The sequence below is a fragment of the Thermothielavioides terrestris genome, chromosome 2 (assembly GCF_000226115.1).
Source record: "Thermothielavioides terrestris NRRL 8126 chromosome 2, complete sequence".
Taxonomy (NCBI): Eukaryota; Fungi; Ascomycota; class Sordariomycetes; order Sordariales; family Chaetomiaceae; genus Thermothielavioides; species Thermothielavioides terrestris.
This window is the reverse complement of record NC_016458.1, coordinates 42,844-67,918: the sequence shown is the minus strand read 5'-3', so window position 1 is coordinate 67,918 and position 25,075 is coordinate 42,844. Positions and strand designations below refer to the sequence as shown.

General features: G+C 47.4%; 6 protein-coding genes and 1 non-coding gene across 7 annotated transcripts; 3 read left to right on the top strand and 4 right to left on the bottom strand.

Moving 5' to 3' along the window:
• Positions 1–2,057: 2,057 nt before the first annotated feature.
• On the bottom strand, positions 2,058–2,136 carry THITE_t40. Its single transcript has one exon. It is a non-coding gene; the product is annotated as a tRNA-Arg (tRNA).
• A 551-nt stretch (positions 2,137–2,687) lies between these two features.
• On the top strand, positions 2,688–3,170 carry THITE_2086328 (uncharacterized protein; the record flags this gene model as incomplete). Its single annotated transcript, XM_003651127.1, has 1 exon — positions 2,688–3,170. One exon carries the CDS (start codon positions 2,688–2,690, stop codon positions 3,168–3,170), a length of 483 nt encoding a protein of 160 aa, XP_003651175.1.
• A 1,130-nt stretch (positions 3,171–4,300) lies between these two features.
• THITE_112021 (uncharacterized protein) lies at positions 4,301–6,197 on the top strand (the record flags this gene model as incomplete). Its single annotated transcript, XM_003651126.1, has 3 exons — positions 4,301–4,891; positions 4,947–5,903; positions 6,069–6,197. The coding sequence occupies 3 exons, from the start codon at positions 4,301–4,303 to the stop codon at positions 6,195–6,197; spliced, it is 1,677 nt and encodes a 558-aa protein (XP_003651174.1).
• A 7,393-nt stretch (positions 6,198–13,590) lies between these two features.
• THITE_2111173 (carbohydrate-binding module family 18 protein) lies at positions 13,591–14,774 on the top strand. The gene has a single exon (XM_003651125.1). The coding sequence runs from the start codon at positions 13,674–13,676 to the stop codon at positions 14,658–14,660; it is 987 nt and encodes a 328-aa protein (XP_003651173.1). The 5' UTR covers positions 13,591–13,673; the 3' UTR covers positions 14,661–14,774.
• THITE_2111172 (uncharacterized protein) lies at positions 14,775–15,534 on the bottom strand. The gene has a single exon (XM_003651124.1). It carries the CDS (start codon positions 15,117–15,119, stop codon positions 14,889–14,891), a length of 231 nt encoding a protein of 76 aa, XP_003651172.1. The 5' UTR covers positions 15,120–15,534; the 3' UTR covers positions 14,775–14,888.
• Positions 15,535–15,651: 117 nt separating this feature from the next.
• THITE_2048539 (uncharacterized protein) lies at positions 15,652–16,410 on the bottom strand (the record flags this gene model as incomplete). Its single annotated transcript, XM_003651123.1, has 1 exon — positions 15,652–16,410. One exon carries the CDS (start codon positions 16,408–16,410, stop codon positions 15,652–15,654), a length of 759 nt encoding a protein of 252 aa, XP_003651171.1.
• Positions 16,411–16,477: 67 nt separating this feature from the next.
• On the bottom strand, positions 16,478–17,582 carry THITE_2111170 (uncharacterized protein). Its single transcript, XM_003651122.1, has one exon. It carries the CDS (start codon positions 17,265–17,267, stop codon positions 16,827–16,829), a length of 441 nt encoding a protein of 146 aa, XP_003651170.1. The 5' UTR covers positions 17,268–17,582; the 3' UTR covers positions 16,478–16,826.
• Between the last annotated feature and the right edge of the window lie 7,493 nt (positions 17,583–25,075).

The following is a 25,075-nucleotide window of genomic DNA, read 5'->3' as shown; positions in this document are numbered from 1 at the left end:
CCCTTTATAATATACTCTCCTTTTCCTAAAATAGGAAAAGTAGTAGTACTTACTTTTATATAGTTACTATCTCCTAATAGTATAAAGGTACTAAGTACTAGGAGCTTCTTGTTATTAACGATATATAGAGCAATATAGTTGTCGAGGAGAATACTCTAGGAGAGCTAGTAGGTAATAGCAGTCAAGAATATAAGTGGATAATAAGCTCCTTCGTTAAAGAAGCTTAGGTCGATAATAGTATAGACGATCTTATTAGGAAGAGCTAAGCTAGAGTTCTCCTATTCTATAGAGCTAGAGCTATACTGCTTTTAGAGGCTTTTTTAGAGGAAATACTACTTTAGTTCGTTAAAGCGCTCTCTAATTTCAGTAATTCGCGTTTCTAAGAGCTTATAATAGCCCTTCTCTACTTTAGAGATTACTATCTAGAGAAACTAATAGTCGACTAGCTTCTATTTATACTTGCTATTAGCCTTATAGAGGTATAGGTAAAGCTTTGAGCTATAAAAGCCTATACTATCTAAGGAACTATTGCCTTAAGCTGCTCCTAGAGAGGTAAATGTACTATAGCTAAGCCCCTTAGAGTAGGTATTGTCAATCTAAATACCAAAGTAAACGCTTAGCTTATTAAGAGTAAAAATCAAGTGCCCCTTAGCTTTAAGTACCTTAATCTTAGAGAGCTAGTAACGAGCCTAGTCTAGGGCGATCTAGTAACTAACCGCTTTAATAAAGTACTTAGAAGCTTTAGGTCTAATATTCTTAGGGATATTAAAGCTCTTTATATATAGGTATATCTCGTTCTAAGAGTAGTACTATTTATATAGATTAATACCTACTTTATATACTTTTTATAGTACTATTATATACTAATAAATGGCTATATCCTCTATAAGAGCGTTAATAGGCGTAAGCTATTTATAGAGCTTATAGATAAAAGCCTAAGGACTATTAAGGCTAATATTTAAAATAACGATATATATAGCATTGAGTAGAGGCTAGTAGACAAAGTATATAATCTATTAGTTAATAAGCAAATATAATTTAACCCTACTCTCTTAGATAGTAGAGATTATAAGGTAGTCCTTATATATAGCTTTAAGCTTAGTAGCAACCTCTTATTCGATAGAAGCCCCTATTTACTTTAGAGGAACGTCTAATGCCTTAGTATATTTTTTACAAAGCTCTTTAATTATATTTTCCTCTATAGGGACTTTCAGTTGCTTATCCTAGGGCTTATTAAAAGCATCTAGATCATATTTATCTTAGATACTATTATTTAGAGCTAAGATCTTAAGCTTTATAAACTACTTAGTCTAATCTATATAGGACTAGAGTATAATAGTTAAGTTGCTCTTAGTGGTCGTTATATTAAGATATAAAGTATAAGAAAAAGAGAGAGAGAGAGAGCTTGCTATAGATTACTTACTATATATAATTATAGAGCGTCTAGGCTTATAACTGATATACTATAGCGAGCTACGAGGTATAGATACAACGGTAGGATCGTAGTACAGTATCGGAATGCAAAGAGAGTACGTTGTTCTAGTACAAAGAAAAGCTAAAGATTGAACAGAGCGTAGTATATATATATCCAGGAGTAGGGAAACTATAGCCAGTACATTATACCAAGCTCTGAGCCCCTTACCCCTGACGTGACAGAAGGTGTGCCGCCTATTTCATCTTGTTGGAGGTCTTCAGTGAACATGCTGTGTATAACAGATCATCCTTTCGTTTGTTCCATAGTTAGCGGATTTGATTTTGACAACATATTATAGCGCACATTATTCTCCAAGCTGCAGTCTCAGTTCTGGACCGTGAGATAAGAGAAATGGTTTGGAGGAGCGCTGCATGATGAACCTGGAATTGCTTGAAATCCAGAGTACTTGGCTGCATCAGGCCAGTGTCTCAATTCTGCTGCTATGAGATAGTGCATGAGTGAAATGCACACTGGGAGGCATGGAGGAGAAGGGTGGAAACTGGGGCAGCAGCAATCAGGACTTTCGCGGGGACAAAAGGGCAAAAAGGGGGCGGAGGAAGGCTTGTCACGCCTGAATGCAAAACGATCCACCCAGGGGTCGAACCTGGAACCTCCTGATTACATCATCGTAGTCAGACGCTCTGCCATTGAGCCAGCGGACCTGTGTTGGATGCCAACAGAGCAATGGCCTCAATGATATGGGGCAGTCAGTGGGATTGAGGCATTTTTTCTGAAAATCTGCCGTGTCTCGGGGAAAAGTGTCTCGGGATAAACTCCACGATAAACTCCACTCCACACACGTTTCGCGAAAAAGCACAAATCGCCCATTTCTCAAGCACCGCAGGCGTTTCATTCGCAGCCAGTCGAGTTCGTAGCTCGCTCCAATGTCAGAACCGCGAAGCATGGGACGTTGTCACATGCCTCCCTCATGAGGAGACCCCCTCCACACAGAAGGTTCTGACAACTGAGATCACCTGACTCCCGACTCACTCTGGCTCATGCGCTTGACAAGTACATGCCAGGTGACTCCCATCAGGTGGACCACGCCACTTGTCAACTTCCCTCCCTAGCATCACATTTCCGCTCAGCAACTACAAGTGCCATACCTGTGTCGAGCTTATAGGCTGAACTTCGAGTGCGCTTCCACAATTTCCTAGACACTAAGTCAAAGAGACCTTAAGTCATGAATAACTATAGCGAACCACTCTGGTCTATGCCGTTTCAGAACCTACTTGAGACTCTCACCAAGGATGTCAGCTTTGGTGAAGATATCGACCTCATCCTCGGACTGACCACCACGGCGTTTGCAGCAGACCAGCTGCTGAAGGCCATGGTCGACAAGAAGCACATGACTAGGCACCTTGGACTGGCCGGACTGAGCGGTGTTGCTGCCGCAGCTGCCTTCACCATGATGAGACGCGAACACCGCGAGCGCCATCCAACAGCTCGCCCAAGAAGACACAGGAGTCATCGGCATGGCACGGAAAACGACTTGGACTCAGACTGTGACGATGGCTGTCCCCATGCACAGTCTCCCAGCCGAACCCAGGCTCAACAGGTGCAAGGCGAGGCCAGACAAGAGGAGACCTTGGCCACAACGCAGATCCATGGACAAGGCCGGTTGCAGGAACATTGGAAACCGTCACTGTCCTCAGCACCCCACCACCCCCACTCCCCCGTCAGGAGGGCGACATGAGTGAAAGGAGCCAACTGCCTGTACCTTAAGACTGAGCGTAGATAGCACTGTTTCTACTACCTGTATTGTACAACCAGAGCAAGGGCATACATGAATCCCGCTGCCCGACATCGTCGAGCACAACTTGTGGTTTAAGGGACGGATTGCAGGACGAAATAGACGGCGGCATTCAGCAAGCGGCACAACACCCCGGCTTTCAGACTGATTCCGCGCAATTGTTATGGCACTTGACCAGTTGTTGCTTTTACTCTGGGGGTCTTGGTTCAAAGGCGTCAAGATGCCGCGTCTGTGTACCTTTTGGCAGTGTCATCAATAATTTCAGCGGCATTGTTGTGATTTTGTTCATCACATTTCCCTCTCGATGATCTCGCTTTATGATTCCGCCGAACTGCTCCATAGTGATCCTGAAGAGTTGGACGAAAGGAGGTGCAGTCTGCAAGTCCTCCGCCGCCTGATCATTCACGCTGCCTGCATGTGCTGAAGCTGAGCACACAACAAAGTTCCATTTGCTTTGAACTGGATTTTAACTTAGACAATGGTACTGCAAAATTACAATAGTAACAGCGGTGTGAATTGGTGAGTGCGGTTCCGCTGAGGCCGAGCTACAGTTGCCTGCTTTCGCGGCCTCGGGGCCGGAGAAGTGGGGCCATCCCTCCGGGCTCCGGCCCGGCCTCCGAGGGCCTCCTCCGGGGCACACTCCGGAACACTCAGACACATCGCGGAATGCCCTGGATTATTCTACCACATTCAGACGGTTGCTTACACTATTCGGACGGTTAGTGAAAATGCGTGAATAGGGCGGTTAATCGCCATATTCGGACGGTTTTGCGCTGCACTTTCGAATGGATGGTTGTGAATTCACAGGGTGGTCTTTTCGACGAAGCGTTCTTATTCTTCCGTCAGTTCAACTCGGCAGACCCGCTTTTCCAAGCTTTCTGGTGACTGCTCTTGAGTATTTAAAATCTTCTTGGGTGCCGATCTCTTCCGTCGATTCTTTTTCTCACTCAGTGCGTGCCCTCGTCGCTGTCCCCTTCGTTCCGCCCTCGCCGCTCTCGCCACCGTCGCCGCTGTCTCCCCCGTCGCCCTCCGCTCTTCCTTTTCTTTTTCTTTTCTTTTACAAAGAAATAAAGATGTCCGAGGGTACCGGCATCCTGGCGCTCCCCGACTCGGTGTTGGGCAGAATCTGTTCGCAGTTCTGCCCACACTGCGTCGGGGAGGACTGCGTGGGCGGCCTCGCGCTGCCCGACCGCTACTGGGGTCCAGAGTACTTCGGTACTCTGGACGCCCTGACCAAGGTCAACGTCCGGATCGGCCGCCTGGCCCAGCAGGCGCGCCTCCACGTCTTCTGCGCCCGCCGCAACTCCCTCCGCCGGCTCGTGCGCACGCTTCTGGAGGCCCCAGCGCTCGCCGAGCACATCCGCGTAGTCCGACTGGGCTACAAGGACAGCGACGGAGATGAGCGCTGCATCCTGCGGGAGCTGGCCACCCGGGAGGCTGTCCAGAGGCTTGGCTCGCTGGCGGCGCCGGAGGCCGGTGCCGGCTTCGACTTCTCGTCCATCCTTGGCGAGAAGCGCCTGATGGCCAAATTTTATACTCTTCCGGGAGTCGAGGACTCGTTCGTTTGGGTCCCCCGGATCCCGGATCCCCTCTGGGGTCTCCCGCCGATGTGGATCCCCGTCGCGGGTTGCTTGGCCACGCAGCCCCGTCCCGTCCGAGCCATTGTAAGCGGCTCAGTCCCTCTGCTTCAAGTTCGTTGCTAACATGCAGCTTTCTCAGGACCTCACCGCCAAGGCGCGCCTCCACGCCTTCGTCCTCTTCAAGCTGGCCAAGAACATCACCTCGGTCGCCATCCAGAGCGATTGGCCGCTTGGACTGTTCCCCGCCACGAAGGCCCCGAAAATTATAGTGAAGCAGGCCATAACCGTCGAGCCCGGCTGCCTGCCCAACGTCGAGGAGCTGCGCCTGGACAGCGGCTATGAGAACCCCAACCGCCACCGCCACCCCCACCGCCACGGCCAAATGGTCATCGTCGACGTCCGCAAGATGACCGGCCTCCTCTCGCGCGTCCCTAACCTCCGCACCCTCCGGATTCGCGGCGCTCACTTCACCTTTCCGGCTGAGAAATCCGAGCTGGTGCGGCCGGTCCTCACCAACCTGACCACCCTCGACCTCACTTCGGTGGACCAGGACACCTTGACCTCCATCCTGGCCTACTGTACGCCCGCCAACCTCAAGCATTTCCGCTTCACCATCGACAGCGTCGGGCGCCGTAACCTCTTCCGCCCCGGCGACGAAATGCGAGGGCACAACATCATTGACCTGCTTGAGTCACACAACTTCGCCGCCAGCCTCGAGAGCCTGCACATCGACACGACCAAGAACATCCTCTTGGCCTCGAGGGACCCCAGAGATTTCTGCCGCGACGGGTACGAGACGATCGAGTCGCTCCGGTCCTTCACCGCACTCCGCCATCTCTCCATCTCGGCCGAGAACATCTACTTCCCGTCCGGGTACCCGCGGGTGCTACTGCGCGACCCGTACACCGGCGACGAGGACGCGGGCCAGAGGCTGGTCAGCTTCCTCCCGCGCAATATCGAGAGCGTCGAGATCACGGGTGTCTACGCGATACACGTCAAGGACGTGGAGCAGCTGGCAGCGGCGTGTCGCAACACCGACACCACCATGGCGGGGACGGATGATGATGCCCAGTTCTGCTTCCCCAACCTGAAGCGCGTGACCCTCTGCTCTGGCGGCTCGGCGCTACCAGCGGGGAGGACACCCTACCCCTTGCCGCGCACGGACGGCGACGACGATGACGACGACGACGACGGTGATGCCGACGACAGCGACGTCGAAGACTACGGCAGGGACTGGGAGATGCTGGCGTCGCTCGCCGAGGCGGTCGGCGCCGAAATCAATGCGCACATAGCCTCGCTCTTCCGGGAGGCGGGCGTTGACTATCACTTCGACCGCCCCGAGTTCTTTTTTGACCAGTACGCTGGCGATTTTGATGAGATGGAGATCTGAGATTTGGGACTGCTGCGGGACCTTGCGGACTTTCATTGGGGTTTGGGCAAGGTTATCTGGACTGGTTTCAGATTAATTCTGCGTTGCATGCTGGTTACTGCCACTTCCAATTTTCTGTTTGTCTTTTCTCGTTGCTAAGGGTTCTCGTTTGCATTGATCATCTGGATTCTGGATGGCACGTCGGTTTCCTGCAGTCACCGAGCTGATGAGAACTCGACCAGTTGGACGGCTTGAAGTTAGGGTTTCGAAGGACAATGCATTAAAGGTATTCCATCGGGACGGCGGTTGGGTTTGCTTTTCTGAGGAACTCCAGCGACAGGGTTGCTCAGTCTTCAGCGAAAATGACTCGGATCGCACGTGATGGCGTGGGTTGGTTGCGTTCTTCGTTTTTTACCCGATCTTTTTTCCCTCCGACTTTCACAGCTTCGGGGCGCAGGGCACAATCAATCAATGAGTTTCTCCGTTATTTGAAGGACTCCAAGGAGCTCACTCCGTCTTCGTGGTTGGGCAACTTACTCCGGTATCTACGGAGCACAGAGTCGAGGGTACGGCGGCGCCAATGCGGGCACCGGGCGCTGGCGGTCAGATCGAGGAAAGGTCGAGGAAACTGGTGAGCTCATGAGCCGTTGCGAGGGTCGTGTCCCCGACGTGGTTCAGCATTCGGCCTGGGGAGCGGTGTCCCGACAGTCCAATTGCTTACCAGGCATGAGTCAGTGACGGATTGTATCCGTTGGCATGGACAGCGAGCCAGGCACAAACCCAGGAAAGAGGAGAACGTAAAGTACGCGCTTGTCATGTGCCCAGACACACGCATTTTGCCCATTGGAGACAAAAGATGAAAGAAAGCTTGCGGTGGGACAGGCCAATGGACAGCATTGCCAGGCATGGATCACGCTTGTGTCCCTTTCCATATCGGATGATAACCTGGAGCTACGCAGCGTGGCCCTTGGCTTAGCCTCTTTCTTAGTCCCCGCACTTCCGTTGTCTTCCAGTTCATGAAGTTCGGCGTCAAGAGATGCACAATAGATGCTTTCGGAGTCCACCTTCGTTGAGACGGAATTTGAGGCACATTATGCCAATTTAATCTGTGGACAAACGGTGTCAGCAATGGTACAGTACATGGTCGCCCAGATGAGGCGTTAACATATCAAGTGCGGCACAGTCAGCTGAGAGTTGCTTATCAGGGTGCTCCAGAATGAGCAACTTGGCTTAGTTAGTTTCTCTGGTTGGGGGTTCCAGCTACCCAAGCCGGGACAAGCCAGGGTCAAGACAGCGTTACCATATTGGTTGTTTGCTTGTGGTTCTCAAACACCAGGTTAAAGTGGGTCCAAATGGCCGCACCGCACACCCAATTTGACAGCAGTATACAACACACTGCCATCAGTGCCATCAATATTGAAGCTATAGATACTACAAAAAACGGCCTAAATCGCCATTTTCTAGTGTTTTTATATACTTATTGAAGCTCTACAACGTATTCTAGCTTAGTCAGTAGCCATTCGATCGAATCAGGGGTACAGCGCGCTAGCAAATACCCCTAAATCCTAGCCACCGACTTATTCCTGGCCTTTCTAGGCATCTCGCGGGCTTACCGCCATCTCCTAGGCTTCCTAAAGCTATAGATATATTGCCAGAGCCACCAACGAAGGCGCCGCTATATAGTTCCTTAGTATTGTGCCCTCGATACCTCCTAGCTAGCCTAGCGTTGCTAAGCCTATTGCGCGACCTCCCACCTCTATTCTCAAGCGCCCTAGCGATCTACCGTATATAATATATCGCTCCTACCCTCTTTGTAGCCTAGTACAGTTCTCAATAGCGCCTTCGAAGTATAGTCGTATACCTACGTAAGGAAGTGAGGCACTAGATCCTTCTCGCCGTAGTGCCCGCCTAGCCTACGAAGCTCCTAAACCTCCTAAACCCCCTAAAGCCGCTAGGCGGATCAGGATCGTATCGTACTATACCGCCAAAGCCGCTAAAGCCGCTACACTAGCTATAGTAACGCCTATCGGTAACAAGCGGATCAAGATCGTATTACGCTATATCGCCAAAGCCGCTACCAAAGCCGCTAAAGCTCCTACCGCCGCTCTTACCGCCGTTTCTACCGAGCCTCCTACGCCTAAACCACTAGTCTATCGTCGCTAGGCGTATAATATATCGAAGTCTTGTAAAACGGATATACCTACTAATCGCTTATACCCTTGATCGAAGTCTAGCTCTTATTCAAAGCTACTAGTATATTCGAAATTGCGTTCTATATCCTAGGGTCGACTAGATCGTTAAGTACAACGTTCTAAGCTACTACTATCTAAATCGATTGAGATAGTTGACTTAAAGGAAGGTTCTAATGCTATAGAGTGTACCTAAAGCTACTTATAAGAGGAGGATACTAGTATCGATATTATAGAGCGCTTCTAAGGTCGTTTATAAAAGAAGGATACTAATATCGATATATTCGATATATTCGCTTTATTGTTACTACTAATATATTCTTAATTATTAGATATCTAGCTATTGCTAATGTAATTATAGGCTTAAACTAAAGGCTACTTTCACTCGTCTATACTAGATACTATACTACTAGCTTATATCCTATAATCACCTTGCTATCGAAGTAATACACTCTTTAATAGACTCGCTTTACCTAATATTATTATCGTTAATATCGCTTATATCGTTAAGTTCTTTCCTACCCCTTTTTATCAAGGTCTTTAAATACTGCTACTACTCCTATAGAAGTGGAACTATCGTTATAAGGTTATTATAGAACGTACTAAATAGGGCGAGGTCAATAAAGCGAAGATTAGCGACGATTTAAAGCTAAAGATCTAAGATACTGTATATAGCCTATACAACGAAGTAATTAACAATGTTCAATAAAGCGAAATCGATATAAAACTCGTGTATACTACCGTTATAGCCAATGTTGTAGCCTACCTTAGTTTAAAGGCCAACTTAAAGGTTTAGTTAAATTCTAGAAGAGTAGATCGCCTATTGGTACACTTAATATTTATCGCTATTAATCGGCTAATAAAAGCGTTGCTAAGCCAACTAGCGAAGGACTATTCCATTAATATCGAGTATAAATTCGAACTTATTGAACTATTATAGACAAGATCCTTAGTAGTTTCTATACCCTTGCCTCCTACGCCTACGCCTACTCGCTAGCTATTTGATTATAACGCCTTAGTGCTAGCCAATACTACTAGTCGATCTATATACCCTACTGTACTAGCTACGCCTACTAGCTAGAACGGGAGGTCGACGACAATATATAAGACGCCTATAAATATAATACTAAACGAGGTACAAGTATACAACGTCTAGGAGCTAGATAAAGCGTTTTTCTATCAACTAAGTAAGAAATAGCGCTATAGCCTAGGTATACGCTATTGCAACTACTATAAAGATATAGATATATAGCTCTAGTTCTGTTACTAGGCAAATAGCGATAACGTCTACCTTCCTATCACTATTCAAAAGATAGGCGAGTAAGCGAACTAGATCGAACGTAGCAAGGCTACTGTTAATAGCCCGCTAGGCGCCCTAATTAAAAAGTGGTTCAGCTCTATATAAGCCAAGGCCGATTAGGGCGTTATAGTAGATTCAAATAGCGAGGTCATTAAGTGTATACGAGGCGTAAGAATCCTCTTTAACCTATAGTTCAACATTATAAGCAATATAGGTAATTAGAACCGAATAGCGCTAGCTCTATAGCTATATAGCGCGCCTTAGCTATATCCTAAAGCTTAATAATAGCCTATAGTAGCCTTAAATATAGCGGCAACGATCAATACAACGGAGCCAACCTTACTATCGCTACCTACCTCGAAGGCGCTTCCCTCTATTGTTAGCACTATTACCCTATAGAAGACCGTTATACCGATATACTCTTCGTCGTCGTCGCCTAAACTATATAGCAAGGAGCCTTTAAATATTATCAACGACTTCGTTAAAACGTTTATTCGCTAGCATTGCCTACTAGGCTAGAAGGACGTAATAGTGGCTCTCTACTAAGTTAGCCGATCTCTCTATATAGAGGGTAGGAGGGTTTACAATATTTGTTAGCTTCCTAATATATAGTTTTACAACAATAGGTTCCTATAGTACCTAATTCCTATATTTTGTAATATAGTAAAAGGCTTCTTTAAGGAGGAAGTAGAACTAGCTAGCTTTGATGATAGCCTAGTTCGAAACGCCTAGTAAGGCGCTTAGCAAGGCGCTTAATAAAATAGTATATTCTTCTTATATTGCTAGGGCACTATAGCTAACGTTTAATAGTATACTAGCTTTTTTAAGCGCCTAGTCTATTCATCTACTATATAATTCCCTCGTTAACGCCTTAGCTCGTTATATACCTTCGAATTACCTATCGGAATTAAAAGAGATAGGACTTAGATATATAGAGGAGATAATAGAACAACAAATAGTAGATAGCTTAGAAATAGCCTCTTTTATAAAAGAAGAAGAGAAGGAAAAAGAAGATAAACTATAACTATAAATCTATTTACAGAGTATAGTGTTCAACCTACTGTACTAGTATTTTAGAACTCCTAGAACTACTTAGAATACAATGCTATATAATCCACCGCCTTGCCCTCCTCCTAGAATAGTATTATCGCCTTTCTAAAGTGCCTATATATAGCTATAACGTCGTTAATAACAATAGTATAGGCATTATAAAGAAACTCCTTAAAGTCATTGTCCAAGTGATCCTATATAAGCATCTTCTAGTAGTTTCAACGGATATAGGCCTTAGTATTATAGAACGTCGCCTCGATTAGGTTAAAATCTAACGAATATAGTAGTAAATACTATAGTAGAACACTAGCCTCTTAATAGGCCTATTTAATAGCATTAGCTCGATACTACAATACATTATCTATAACAAGAATGCTATAGTGATCTAGGAATAGCCTTATCTTAGGTAGAACGTACTCTTTGAGCTATACGAAGAAGCCTTTCTAGTTGGAATAACCTTGCTAGACCAACAGATTAAAAACGCTATCGACTATAATAGTAGAAAGGATATAATAGCGTTTACCTCTCTTCGTAACATCGTCGACGATAGGGGTAACGCCTAATAGCGCCTAGCCAGTACAACGAACGTCATCTCTTCGATCAAGGCTCGATTTATTATAGAATACGAATATCTTAGTAGTAAATATAGCCACCTTTCGAAGATAATCGAGCCGAAAGATATAGTTCTACTATATAGCCCTTTGTAAAGCTATTTTCTTCCTCTACTAAGCTTAGCGAAGATAGCGAGATATCGTCTTAATAGATACGAATATATAGCATTCTTCAAGAAGGAAGGTCTATATCTCATTAAGATAGAGGTCCAACTTATAGATAAAGTAGTCAAGGAGTTCCTAGTAGTTACAATACATTAGCTAACTGCTAAGAAGTATCATTATTAGTATACTATAAGGAACGAACCTCTATAGCCTAGGGCTATAGTATATAGGCGTTCTATAGTATCTTCGGCTTAGGAAAAGGATCGCCAATAAGTTCGAATAGCCGTTTATATCGATATATCTACATTAGGCTAACCTCCGTTTTATACACGATAACCTTTGGCGGTTCTCTAGCGTATAATATAATAGCGATTAAGCGCCTCTAGCGCTCATTGATGTATCGAACTATAGTGCCTAGGCGCGTTGTTAGCTACGTACTTCGCTAGATGGTGGGCTCCTAGGTAGTTCGAATATAGGCTCCTAGGCGGTTCGAAGGCGGGCTCCTAGGCGGTTCGAAGGCGCGTACCTAGGCAGTTCGAAGGTGGGCTCCTAGGCGGTTCGAAGGCGGGCTCCTGGGCGGTTCGAAGGCGTGTACCTAGGCAGTTCGAAGGCGGGCTCCCAGGCGGTTCGAAGGTGGGCTCCCAGGCAGTTCGAAGGCGTACACAATAGCTGGGTTCAGGGGCTCGATGGCTATACTGACTAAGCTACAGATTTCAACAAGCATACAAAAACACCAGAAAATGGCGATTTGGGCCGTTTTTTGCAGTATCTATAGCTTCAATATTGATGGCACTGATGGCAGTGTGTTGCATACTGCTGTCAAATTGGGTGTGCGGTGCGGCCATTTGGACCCACTTTAACCTGGTGTTTGAGAACCACAAGCTTAGCTGACACCTTCCATTGTCACCCTGGACGGTTGGACTGTCAGGGTGTTCACCAGCCACGATTCAAAGCTGCGTTCAGCCATTATTTGCTTTCCGACGCTGGCTAGTTTCCATTCAGATGGTACTGGAAGAGCCTGCCTGGCGGTGTCCCGGTCTCGATCGGGCCGGCCGCGTTGCTGGAAGTAATTTCCAGCGGCATTGGCGGGACCTAACTGCAACCGTGAGCTGAGCGAAGCCTGACACTGCTGGGCGGGTTGCGCGCCCCGGAAGCAACGCCATCCTGCCCGCACGTAATGCCGGGCCGGAATGGTGTCTGGTTTACGGGTGCCGAGGAGAGGTTGGTCCGGCCTGCCGGTTACGGGACCAAGGTACAAGGACCATGAACCAACCTATTGAGCGCAAAGCGGCGAGCCGCTGGTGGGAGGAGTCGGTTGAGGGGAAGAGCGATACGGAATACGCGAGGACCATACATCGCAACTGGCGAGCATAAGGGTGGAGCTTTGGCATCCGAGATGCAACTGCGGGGAAAACAGCCACGCAGTCACTTGCTGGGTTGACTTCGTAATATGGTGAGGGAAATAGGACACCGTCTGTTGGCAGTGGGGCCGGGGGGCGCCGAGTGAGTAAGTTCTGGTCTGGACGGTGTCGTTCCTGTCTTCGCTCATCCTTCTTTTGGACAGGGCGCAAGCTGTCTTGCCGTCCTGCCTTGCCGAATCTGGAACTCTGGAGACCTTCTATGGCTTCTCTTGCATCGAAGCGAGCGCTGTTGGCGTCAGTGTCTCGCTGCACCGTAGGCTATTGGCTTCCCTGGCCACGCCCAGCCGGGCTCAAGTTGTGGATATGTGCTCATTGCATTCTGCCATGTGCGGAGCCTGCTGGGGGTTTACCGGCGAGGTGGTTATCCAATGCGACAACACGGGACGAGTTCCGCCGTTCCTGCAGCCACGAGCTTACCTTCGGGAAAACCGGCAGCCTGAAGGAATTTAGCCTCATTTTTCGCGCCTGGTCGATAATCCACAGCAATGCTCCGGATAGTGCCTGTTGCGACTGTCTAGCTCGATATATTAATTCAAGAGCAACGTTGATGCGCCCTCGAGGTCCCATCGATTCGACCCTTTAGGTCGGCCCCCTGATCTATGGCCCGGCAGTCGGATCATTGGCGGGCGGCAGAGCGATGAAGATGATATGTAGTTTGGGTTCCACGACGCCGAGGAGGGAGGGATTCAAATGTCATGCCACATCCCCTATCCTGGAGTGTGCGTCTTGCTCCTCGTCGATCTGGCTGCCCGACTCCCAGATCAGGATTGCGCAGACAGCTGAGATAGATCTCTTGATGCGGTTGTGACGCTGCTGAGACGATGAGGTCCATCTACGTCGGCTTAGCAGCAGCGCTGTGCTGGACCGGCGTGTTGGGTCTGGACGCCAATAACCATGCAACGGACGAGCGCATCGCCGAGCTGGCTGGGTTGGCTGCCGGCCGTCGCCTCATGAAATTCGGCACCCGGCACCGCAACGCCACCAGCAACTTCGCCGAGCTGGGACTGCGGCAGGCAAACGACCAGTGCGGCGCCCAGTACGGCAGGTGCCCTGGAGATCTGTGCTGCTCCAGCTACGGCTACTGCGGTGACTCGATCGACTACTGCAACCCGCTCTTTGACTGCCAGCCAGACTACGGCACCTGCGGGTGGCCGAGGACGACTGCCGCACTGCCGCCCACGACGACGACGACGTCTACGCCGGTTGCACCCCCTACCACGCAGCCGACCACGACCACGACCACGCGGCCGACAAGCCTCCCGACTACCACCACCACGACGTCTTCAGGCGCCTCTCCCACGGCCGGCATGCAGACCACCACCAACGGTATGTGCGGCAACAACACCATGTGCATCGGCAACCCCAACTTCGGCCCCTGCTGCTCGCAGTTTTTCTGGTGCGGCTCCTCCATCGAGTACTGCGGCGCCGGCTGCCAGAGCGCGTACGGCGCCTGCCTTGGCGTGCCGGGTCAGCCCGGCAACCCCCCAACCAACGTCACCACGACGCCCGGCTTTCCCGGCCAGACCACCACTACGACCACGCCCACTCCTCCGCCAACCACGACGACGAGCAGACCCACGACCACCACCACGACCACCACTTCGTCCTCGCCCACGGTTTCGATCCCTCCGGGGCTGACATCGAGCACGGACGGCAGGTGCGGCAATGGCGTGACGTGTCTAGGATCGAACTTTGGGCGCTGCTGCAGCCAGTTTGGCTACTGCGGCGACGGCGACCAGTACTGTCCCTACATTGTTGGCTGCCAGCCCCAGTTCGGCTACTGCGACCCGCAGACGGGCGGGGGTTAATTAGACGGGAGCGAAGACGGTCCATGCATGTAGGATACTATATGCTGTTGTGATCGAGGCGGTAGAGGAGTTTCGGAGTGCTGTGTTGCCCCCCCTAGGTAACATCTGTTCTCAGGCCAAGGACGTGCAGCAAATACAGGAAACCAGATCGGAAGACATAGGTACCTATCCTTGACCTCCGAGTACTATTGTGCAACTTTCTTGTGGCTCTCTCCTTTTCTGGCCAGCTCACGAAGACTGCTGGCCGTCTCCTTCGCCAGACACAGCCCGGAACTTGACACCATCAACTTCCATCCCGGAACACGTGAGTTCATGTTCCTTGCAGGGCGACATTCTTTTGGTCGTGAACGCAATTTTCAGCGCAACAGGCGCAAGATAGGTCGACTTGTGCTTCTCGGGCGCTACGATGATGCTGACAGACACGAGCTGGACTGTGCAGCTCTGGATGGGAGCCAACATACGCAGCAACGGCCTCGGGCCGAGAGGAAATGCAAGATTAATTAGGTGGTTGAGATCCCGGGTGCGTGGTGTTGGCGCTGTTCTCGGCAGGCCATCAAGGCGGGTGGTCATACCTCTCTTGGTAAAGATCACCACGTCAACAAAGCAACAAAACTGGGTCTTGAAGGGCCAGTGTCGAGCAGTACCTGGACGCGATCGGTCCGGATCGTGTGCTGAAAGACATATTAGTAGAGCGTAGTGTAGGAGGGTCGCAGTCAGATACGCTGCGGGAAGGGGGGGCGTCGTCAGTAGAATGGTCCGCATCTCACCGGGTGCGACTTGGCTCCGTCCCAGAGTATCGGAGAGCAGAGCACAAATTCAACGGAGGGTCTCCTTTTATCGAGACAGCCAGTCTGGTCCGCGAGCTTGCGCCGTACTCCGGTGAGCTCCGCGGATGAATTGTATACACACGCCGCCTGACATCCCGCTCTGTCCGCTCAACAACGTGTGCTGCCCAGGTCGGAGGATTGACGAGCATGGTCGCGCACTCAACTTACGCGGGCACAGAAACGCCACTGATGTCGGCGAGGTCGGCAAGCAACTGGTCCTGCAGCTTGGCATCCCCGGCCACCGCACTCGGCCGTCTCTCCTGCGAGTTCACGAAGTATCCGCCAGGACTCCATCCCGCCTGCCCGTCTCCAAGGGCCAGCATCACGTAGGTGTTGACGCCGTCGTCGATGCGCCCCGGCGCCGAAGGCCCGCCCATCTTCGTCGGCACCCAGCCGGGGTTGGCCGAGTAGCAGCCCACGTCGGGCCAGCGGCGCGCAAACGCCTTGGCAAACATGACATTGTGCAACTTGCTGTCGCTGTAGCTCGAAGACAGCAGCCGCTGTCGCGCGCCGCCCACGTTCGGCTGCCCGCCCATGTGCAAGCCAGACGATACGAAGATGAGTCGTCGGGGCTTGCGCATCAGGCAGGTCAGCAGGTACGGCGCCAGCGTGTTGACGGTGAAGAGCGTGGGCAGGCCCGACTTGCCGGGCACGCGTTCCATGCCGATGTAGACGCCCGCGTTGTGGATGACGGCCTCGTACGGACCGAGCTTGTCGGCCTCGGCCGCGAGCGCCTTGGTCTCGTCGATGCTGCTCAAGTCACCGACCAGCACGGCCTCGGCTCCTGGGCAGGCGGCAGACGCGTCCCGGGCGCGGTCGGCATTGCGCGCGTGGAGGACGACCTGGTGGCCCTGCGCGATGAGACGCTTGGCCGTGAGCGAGCCCAGGCCGTCGGATGAGCCCGTGATGAAGAAGCGAGCCATAGGATTGACAGTTGAGCGGGAGTGTCTGATGACTCAATGAGCAGTGTAGCCGGATTGGGAAAGTCGTGGTAGAGGCAACTGAGTGGATGAGGAAGGTGAAAAGCTGGAGATGGAGGGATGTTGCTTGGGGGGCAATGAGTAAGCTGGGGGTCCGACCGCTCCGTTCTTAACTCCGTGATTCTATGCCCCGCGGCTGGCATCTCGAGCCGGGAGCAGCAGGGACCGCAAAACGGGACGCAGGCAGAGTTCGAGCCGAGCTCTAGCGCACAACGGGGCCGGGTATCCAATTGGGAGATGCACCATGCAGAGCAAGTAGAACCCAAGAAGAAATATATTCCGCTGTATCCGCGCTATGCCGCAAGCCGAGACAAATGACGCCAGCCCATCCCCAGTTTTCCTCTGAACGGCCGCTTGTGTCACCCCCGCCCGCCGTTGTAGTCGGCGCCGCCGGCCTTGCGTAACCTGGCGACGATGTCGGCCTCGTCCAGATCGCGCCTCTCGCTCGCGTCCACCTGCACGCTGTAATGCGACAGCACCTTCTTGACGGCGCCGGCCTCGAGCCCCGCGCGGGCCTTGCGCATGACCTTGGTGCCCTGGCCGATCCAGACGACAAAGGCAAACTTGACGCGCTTGCTCTCGGCGTCGTTGGCGTACTCGACGCGCACGTAGGCGTACTGCACGTCCGAGTCGTCCAGCTCGGCCGCCAGCTCCGACAGCCCGCCCGTGCCCGTCTTGGTCAGCACCAACTGGTTGCCGGTCGGGGCCGCGTACGAGATGAGCAGCCAGTTGGTGGCGTCCTTGTCGGAGCGCACCGCGTCGTACGCGGCTAGGATCTCGGGCGAGTCGGCTCCGGACATGGTCGTTCTGCCTTCTGCGGTCCTCTGCCCTTTGCTTGTCCTCAGTTTGCTTTCCAGTGCTGGCGGGCACAGGCGCAGGCGTGCGGATTTCCGACTTCTTGGGCACGGTCCCGGGTCGGGGCTGAGCTCGGCGCAGGGTCGCGGGCGGGGTACGGACGAACGATAGATCGCAAGCAGATAAAAACGGCGGAATCGGCCAGGCGAAATCGTAACTTGGGCGGAAATTAGGGCGGGCGGTTGCTTCAGTCCACGGCGCGCGGACAATTTCTCGAGGAAGGTTTCAGGGACCGCATGGCAATTGCTGGCCACTGCAAATGGCGGGCTTGGCGAAAGTGGTGTTTTTTCTGACTAAGCAACTCCTGAAATAGGTCCCTTGTCGCGCAACAGGAGGCTACAAAGTAGAGGCCAATCAAGCGGTTGATCACAGAAACTGGATATTGAGCTAGTGAGCTAGTGTCCCTTGATCACTTCCTCCGTATCCCGGGCAGGAAGGGCCGTAGACTGTTGTATTCCTTGCACCGGCCCATGGTTCCATGTATGGCTGAGGGCGCCTAAATCGTAAAGGGCCTGTGGGTGCAGAAGCATAGGTACGGGATCTCCAAAACCTCCTTGTCCAAATGGCCAAGCGAAATCCACCGAACGTCCCGTTCTTTGTGTGTACCTACGGGCGTCCTCTCGCGGCTAATTTGCTGGATCCAGGAACGGAGCGGACAAGTTGAAAGGTTGTTCGCAGTATCACAGCAGTAGCTACCAACAGTGCCAAAACGAGGGCCGTTTTTGAATATGTGTGTCACAGTTCCGAGGACGGAAGAGGGCGGCCTCGCGGCTTTGAACCTTGTTTCGCCTGCCGAGAGTAGTCGTGGATCACGGTCAAACGCCGACTGCCTGTTGGTTAGAAGCAACATGCTGGGTGGCTGTCAGGCTCGGATGGAGTTGAAACTGTGCGCCTGACCTGCAATGTAATTGAGAAAATGGAAAAAGTCAATTGCTTCCACCCAAGAGGTGGCTAAACAGGGAGGAAGAAACGGCGTCTTGCGAGTTCAGACAGTGAAACGGTGTCACGTCAGGGGTAAGGGGCTCAGAGCTTGGCATAGCGCACTGGCCATAGCTTCCCCACTCCTGGATGTATATATACCACGCTCTGTTCAGTCTTTAGCTCTCCTTTGTACTGGAACAACGTACTCTCTCTTTGCATTCCGATGCTCTACTACGATCCCACCGTTGTATCTACACCTCGTAGCTCGCTATAGCGTGTCAGTTATAAGCCTAGGTGCTCTATAATTGTACGTAGCTAATAACCTATAGTAAGCTCTCTCTCTCTCTCTCCTTTTCTTACGCTCTATACCTCAATATAACGACCACCGAGAGTAGCTTAACTATTACGCTCTAGTCCTATATAGATTAGACCAAGTGGTTTACAAAGCTTAAGCTTATAGCTACGAGCAATAGTATCTAGGACGAATATAATCTAGATACTCCTAATGAGCCTTAGGATAAACGACTAAAAGTTCCCTTAGAGGATAAGGCAATTAAAAAGCTTTGTAAGAAGCGCGCTAAGGAATTGGATATCCCTATAGGCTAAGCCCTAGCTCTTATTGAACAAGAGGTTGCTACTAAGCTCGAAGCTATATATAAGGAATACCTTGTATTTATAGCTATCTAGGAGAGTAGGATAAAGTTACGTTCGTTTATCCTTTAGTAGATTATATACTCTATTTACCAACCTTTGCTTAACGCTATATATATCGTTATTTCGAACGTTAGACTCAACAGTCCCTAAGCTCTTATTTATAAGCTCTATAAATAGCTTACGCCCTTTGACGCTTTCGTTGAAGATTTAGCTATTTGACAATATATAATAGTACTATAAAAGGTATATAGAGTAGATATCAACCTATATAAATAGTACTACTCTTAGAACGAAGCGTACCTATATACAAAGAGCTTTGACATCCCTAAAGTAGTTGGACCTAGAGTATCTAAACACTTTATCAAGGTAGTTGGTTACCGGATTGCCTTGGACTAGGCTTGTTACTAGCTCTCCGAGATCGAGGTACTCGAGGCCTAAGGGCACCTAATTCCTATTCTCAAAGAGCTAGACGCTTACCTTAGTATTTAGATCGATAATATTGCTACTAAAGAGCTTAGCTATAGCGTATTTACCTCTTTAGAAGTAGCTTAAAGCAATAGTTCTATAGATAGTATAGGCTCTTATAGCTCGAGGCTCTACTTATACCCCTATAAGGCCAATAGCAAATATAGATAAAAGCTAGTAGAGTATTAGTTTCTCTAGACGGTAATTACTAGAGTAGAGAAGAGCCGCTATAAGCTCTTGGAAATATAGATTACTAAGATTAGGGAGCGCTTCAACGAACTAAAGTAGAATTCCCTTTAGAAAAGCCTCTAAAAGCGGTATAGCTCTAGCTCTATAGAGTAGAGGAACTCTAGGTTAGCTTCTCCTAATAAGGTTGTCTATACTATTATCGACCTAAGCCTCTTAGGCGAAGGAGCTTACTACCTATTTATATTCTCAACTACTATTATCTACTAGCTCTTTTAAAGTATTCTCCTCGACAACTATACCGCTCTATATATTATTAACGATAAGAAGCTCTTAGTTCCTAGCACCTTTGTACTATTAGAAGATAATGACTATATAGAAGTAGGTACTACTACTTTTCCTATTTTAAGAAGAAGAGAGCATATTATAAAAGGAGTATTAGATAGAGAGTAGGGGAAAGGAACTATAGACCTCTACTTAAAGAACGTCGCTATAGTAGAGGGCTTTTATACTAACATTATATTAGAGACTACTCTATATATAGCTAGTATCTAATATTTAGGTCTAGACTACTCTCTATAGTATAGAACATTTAAAAAGAGTATAAAGGTCAAGTAGTTAGTTCGTAAGTTCAATGTAGTTTTCCTTAAATTAAAGAACCTTTCCTCTTACTTTTATACTCTCTAACCTTTATAGAGCTTTATAGGCCTAGTAACAGTGAATACGATTGTTTATAAGAATAATACAAGGTCGTATATATTATATACGCCTTGAGAGAGAGAAGATATTAAGGAGCTCTAGTACAAGAGATCTAGACATCTAGGTTAGAGAGCTCTTTAGGCATTGGTATAGAGCGCGAAGAACATTAAGATCCGAGGAACGCCAACGATCGAATATAAGATATACGTTTTATTGTACGCTAGGGAGTATAATACGTTTTATAAAACAAAGTATCGCGCTTTATAGCCGTTCTAGTATATCTTCTAGGACCTCTTCTTATTCTCTTCTAGGTTTAATAGATCCTAATACCTCTTTACGATCAAGGACGAATTCAGTGGACGGATCTAGGCTTTTACGCTCTCCAACAAGGGTTAAACCGAGCTCTTCAATATTATTAGAGCTTTTGAACACTAGGTCAAACGGCAGTAGGGACTTAACGTTTATAAGATTTGCTAGGACAACGATATAGGAGTTATCGCATTGGAAGATCGCTAACCAACAACTTACTAGCTCTAGGTATACAACGAAGGAATCGACTTAGAGCTTACACTAATATATATACTATAGCCAAATAGAGTGTTAAAGCGTATAGGACAAGTCTTATAGCTAAAGAGTATAAAGATACTCACTGACGCGAACCTATCTACGAAGCTCTAGCCAGAGGGTATAAAGGCAATAGCCTTTTTATATACCATTTCGCCTAGCTATGCTTATAGTCTTTAGAGCCTTAACAAAGTGCTCTACTCCTAGTTCAAGAACTACTTTCGCTAGTAGGAACCGACCTTCTACTAAGCGTTAACGGCAGATCTATACCCCGACTAGTCTAGGATCTTTGTATATAGCTATAGAGTATACCCCTTAGATAAAGAGCGTAAAGCTAGATATTGGAAGAGAGAATTTAAAGTATAGCTATATAGGCGAATTAAGTACCTAGTTAGGTATAGAGCATCTAACATTTACTATATCTAAATGCCTAAGCTCGATAAGGTCATTATAACGAGGAATATAACGTTCGACGAAAGGACCTTTTACCGTCTAGGTAAGGAAGAGCTTCTAGCTTATAAAGTTGCTATTGTCAAGGATATAGTAGAGTACCTAGACGAAGAGGTTAAAGAGACCTAGGACGCTAGGTCGATTCTTCGAACGCTCTATAAACTCGAGTATAAAGGACCAACGCTAGAGTCTATTATTATTGCGATTCCTAAACGTAAAAGTATACTACTAGGTTAAGACTTAGAGATAGGGGAAACGTAGACGTAGGGTAGACTCTTGACCCCTAAGATGTCACTGGAACTATAGGCTTAGCTATAGAAAGAGCTTATAAACGGAAGTGATAATAGAAACAGGGGTCTAGTCGATGATTCTAATGCTCTTCTAGAGACTAGTAGAGCATCTAGGGACCTTAGGCCAGTAGTAGCTATTCTACGAGGCGCCGCCCCTAAGAGCGAATATAAGGCTTCTCCGCCTATAGAGCATCTAGCTCTACAAAGCGAATATAAAGCTTCTCTGTCTATAAAGTACCTAGCTCTGTAAAGCGAATATAAGGCTTCTTCGTCTATAGAGTACCTAGCTCTATAAAGCGACTACAAGGCATCTCCGCTTATAGAGCCTCTAGCTCTATAAAGTGAGGAAGAGGATATATTCTACGATATAGTAGAATATATAGCGAAGTAAGAAGCTTAGCTTATAGGGTATAAAGCTCTATAAACGTAACCTTCGACTAATAAACTAGCACTAAGTATACTAAAACCGTGATATAAACCTAAGGAGCCCCTTATACCTATAAGAAGAAGTATATAAATTCGGAAGCCTTCTATAAAAGTATATAAGAATATAGCTCTGAGTACAGCTTTGGAGTATATATACATTTTCTTCATTAGGTCGTTAGAAATATAGGAAAACCTAGGGTTGAGGTTCTAGACTAATCACCTAGATCCTACTCCCTAGGAAGCCTACGATAGCAACGAGACGCTCTTCCCTACGTCTCAGAAGGGTATTAAGACGCTCTTCCCAAAGTCGTTCTAAACCCTATATACGGTATTTGCTACCGCCGCTAGCTAGATATCAACGATACGTTACAATACCGAGCTCCCCCCTTTCCCAAAGAGCTAGAGAGACTTAGAGAACTATAAGTATAGGAAGGAGTTCAAGGCGGTTATATACAAGGAGATCCGCAATTTAACGAGCAAAGGAACGTAGCGAGAGATTAAACGAGAGTATACGAAAACGTGGCCTCTACCCTTGAAATAGGTATTCGACTATAAGCTCAATAAGGATAATAACCTTAAGAAGTATAAAGCGTATATCTATATATAAGGCGATCTATAAGACACTACTAATATTATAAATATATATATAGCTACCCTCGCTATACGCTCTTTTCGTACTATTATAGCGCTTATAGCGCATTTCAACCTCAAAGTAAAGCAGTTCGATATTAAATAAGCGTTCCTAAACGTAAGGAGGTTAGATATAGAGTAGGTAACTTATAAGCTTCTAGACGGATTTAAGAAACTAGGGATCTATATAGAGCTCTTAAAGGCTCTTTATAAGCTAAAGGACTTGCTGCTCCTATAGTACAATGAGTTCTATAGTACTTTTAAAGAGTTTGGCTTACAACCCTCTATAGAAGAACCTTGCCTATTCCTCGACTTTAAGAAGAAGATAATCCTTATCTTCTATATCAACGACTTCTTAGTAGTTTACTATCGAGATAACGCTATAGCTATAGAACGTATTATAAAGGGTATTAAAGCGAAGTACAAGGTATATAAGTAGGGCGATGTTAAGCACTTCCTTAGGATCAGGGTTATCTATAACCGTAGAACATATAAGATCTAGCTTATATATAACCAGTATATTAAGAAGATCGTAAAGAAGTATAGTCTCTCCGATATTATAAGCGCTCTAGCTATCCCTCTTCTTATAAAGGAGCTTCGTAAATTCGAAGGAGAGGCGTCCCCTAAGTAGGTCAAACTATACTAAGAGCTTATAGGTTCGATCCTCTACTCTATAGTTATAATCCGACTAGACGTCGCGTTTATAGCTACAAAGCTCTCTTAGTTCCTAACGAATCTAGGACTAGAGTATATTAAAGCGGTAAAACGAGTTATTCAGTATCTATATACTACGTACTTCCTTGGTATATAGTATAGGGGTAAGGGCATTCACTAAGTGCTTTAGATTATATCCAACGTATCGTATAGCGATAATCCAGATATACAACGTTCTTTATAAAGCTATATTATAATACTCTTTAGAAGGTTGATCTCCTAGAAGGCTATATAGTAAGATACTATTACTATATCTTCTACCAAAGCGGAGTTGAAAGCTCTATCGCTTACTATAGTTAAGACAATCGCCTTGAAGCGCTTATTCAAAGACCTTGTATTCGAGATTAGAGAGCTTTAGAGGATCTTCTATAACAATTAGTAAACGATTCGGCTTATAGTAGAAGAATATATAAAGATCAATACTCGTCTACGCTATATAGATATTTATAATATATAGCTTCGCTAGGAGTATTAGAATAAATAGTTCGATATACTCTATCTCTCTACTATATAGATACCTATAGACAGTTTAACGAAATAGCTCTCGAAGTAAAAGTTCGAGCACTTCTACGCTCTATTGAACTTTCAAGATATACGTTAAGTAAGAAAAGAGTAGGGGAGTTAACCATCTTCTTTATAAGGACTATCTACTACTATTGTTCTATACTCTCGCCCTATATATTCTAGCGATTGATAAGCTCTATTATCGCCACCTTTCCCTAAAGCCGAAGGATCTTTGCCTATATCTCTAACCGTTCTACTAGCTCTATTGTCTATACAACGACCTACTCTAGTTCCTAGTTATCAACCAATTTATCGCTCTCTACCTACTTAAAGAGTATCTTCTACACCTCACTTTCAATCAACGCTATAGGTATAAAACCAAGGGGGTTATCTAAAGCTTTACCCTAGGCGATTATAGGGACCTCCTACGCCTACTACTGAGGCTACTCCTCTACTAGCTCTACTATATTCGTATTCTTCTACTCTCTCTCCTCCTTAACCTCTTAGGGATCGTTCAAAAGCGTATAAAACGTAGGACAAATCTTCTTTGTAGCTTATTCGGTATTAGATAAAGGGTATAGAGTAGCGAATAATAGAGATTCACCTTCTAGTCGAAGTCGTTAATAGCTATAGTCAAAGCTTGTACCTTCTCTATAGTAGTAGGTAGGATCGGCTTATAGCTATAGTTGAAACGTTTATAGTACTAGTAGTATATACTATAGCTATTATAGTTATAGTAGGTTCTATTGTAGGAGTTTACAAAAGTAGTATATATATAACCTAGGTATAGGATCTTATACTCTATAGTCATTTGTAGTATATAACTAGGGGGTATATTAGGGCGATATAGTAGTAGGCTAGAAGGAAGAGCGTATAACTTACTCGACTAGGGGACTATAGTACTAGTTGGAAGAAGGTGTAGCAAGCTCTTTAAAAGTAGTATATAGGGTAGTAGGTTCTACTATAAGCTCTTTAGCATTGTTACCCTCCTCTAAAAGGGTAGGCGAAGATATAGGCAATTCGTCTAAGAAGATATCGAAGTATAAAGGTATAGTAGTCTTATACGCTCTAGGGAGCTAGGAATAGTGGTAGTAGTAGCTACTACATATATAAACAAGAGGATATATATAGGAAGAAGGAAGCTTAAGCTCCTATAGATAAGAATTTATACCTCCCCTAGATCTAAACGCTCTAATTAGCTAGAATCGCGCTTTAGAATTTCTTATAGCTTTATATAACCTACTCCTATA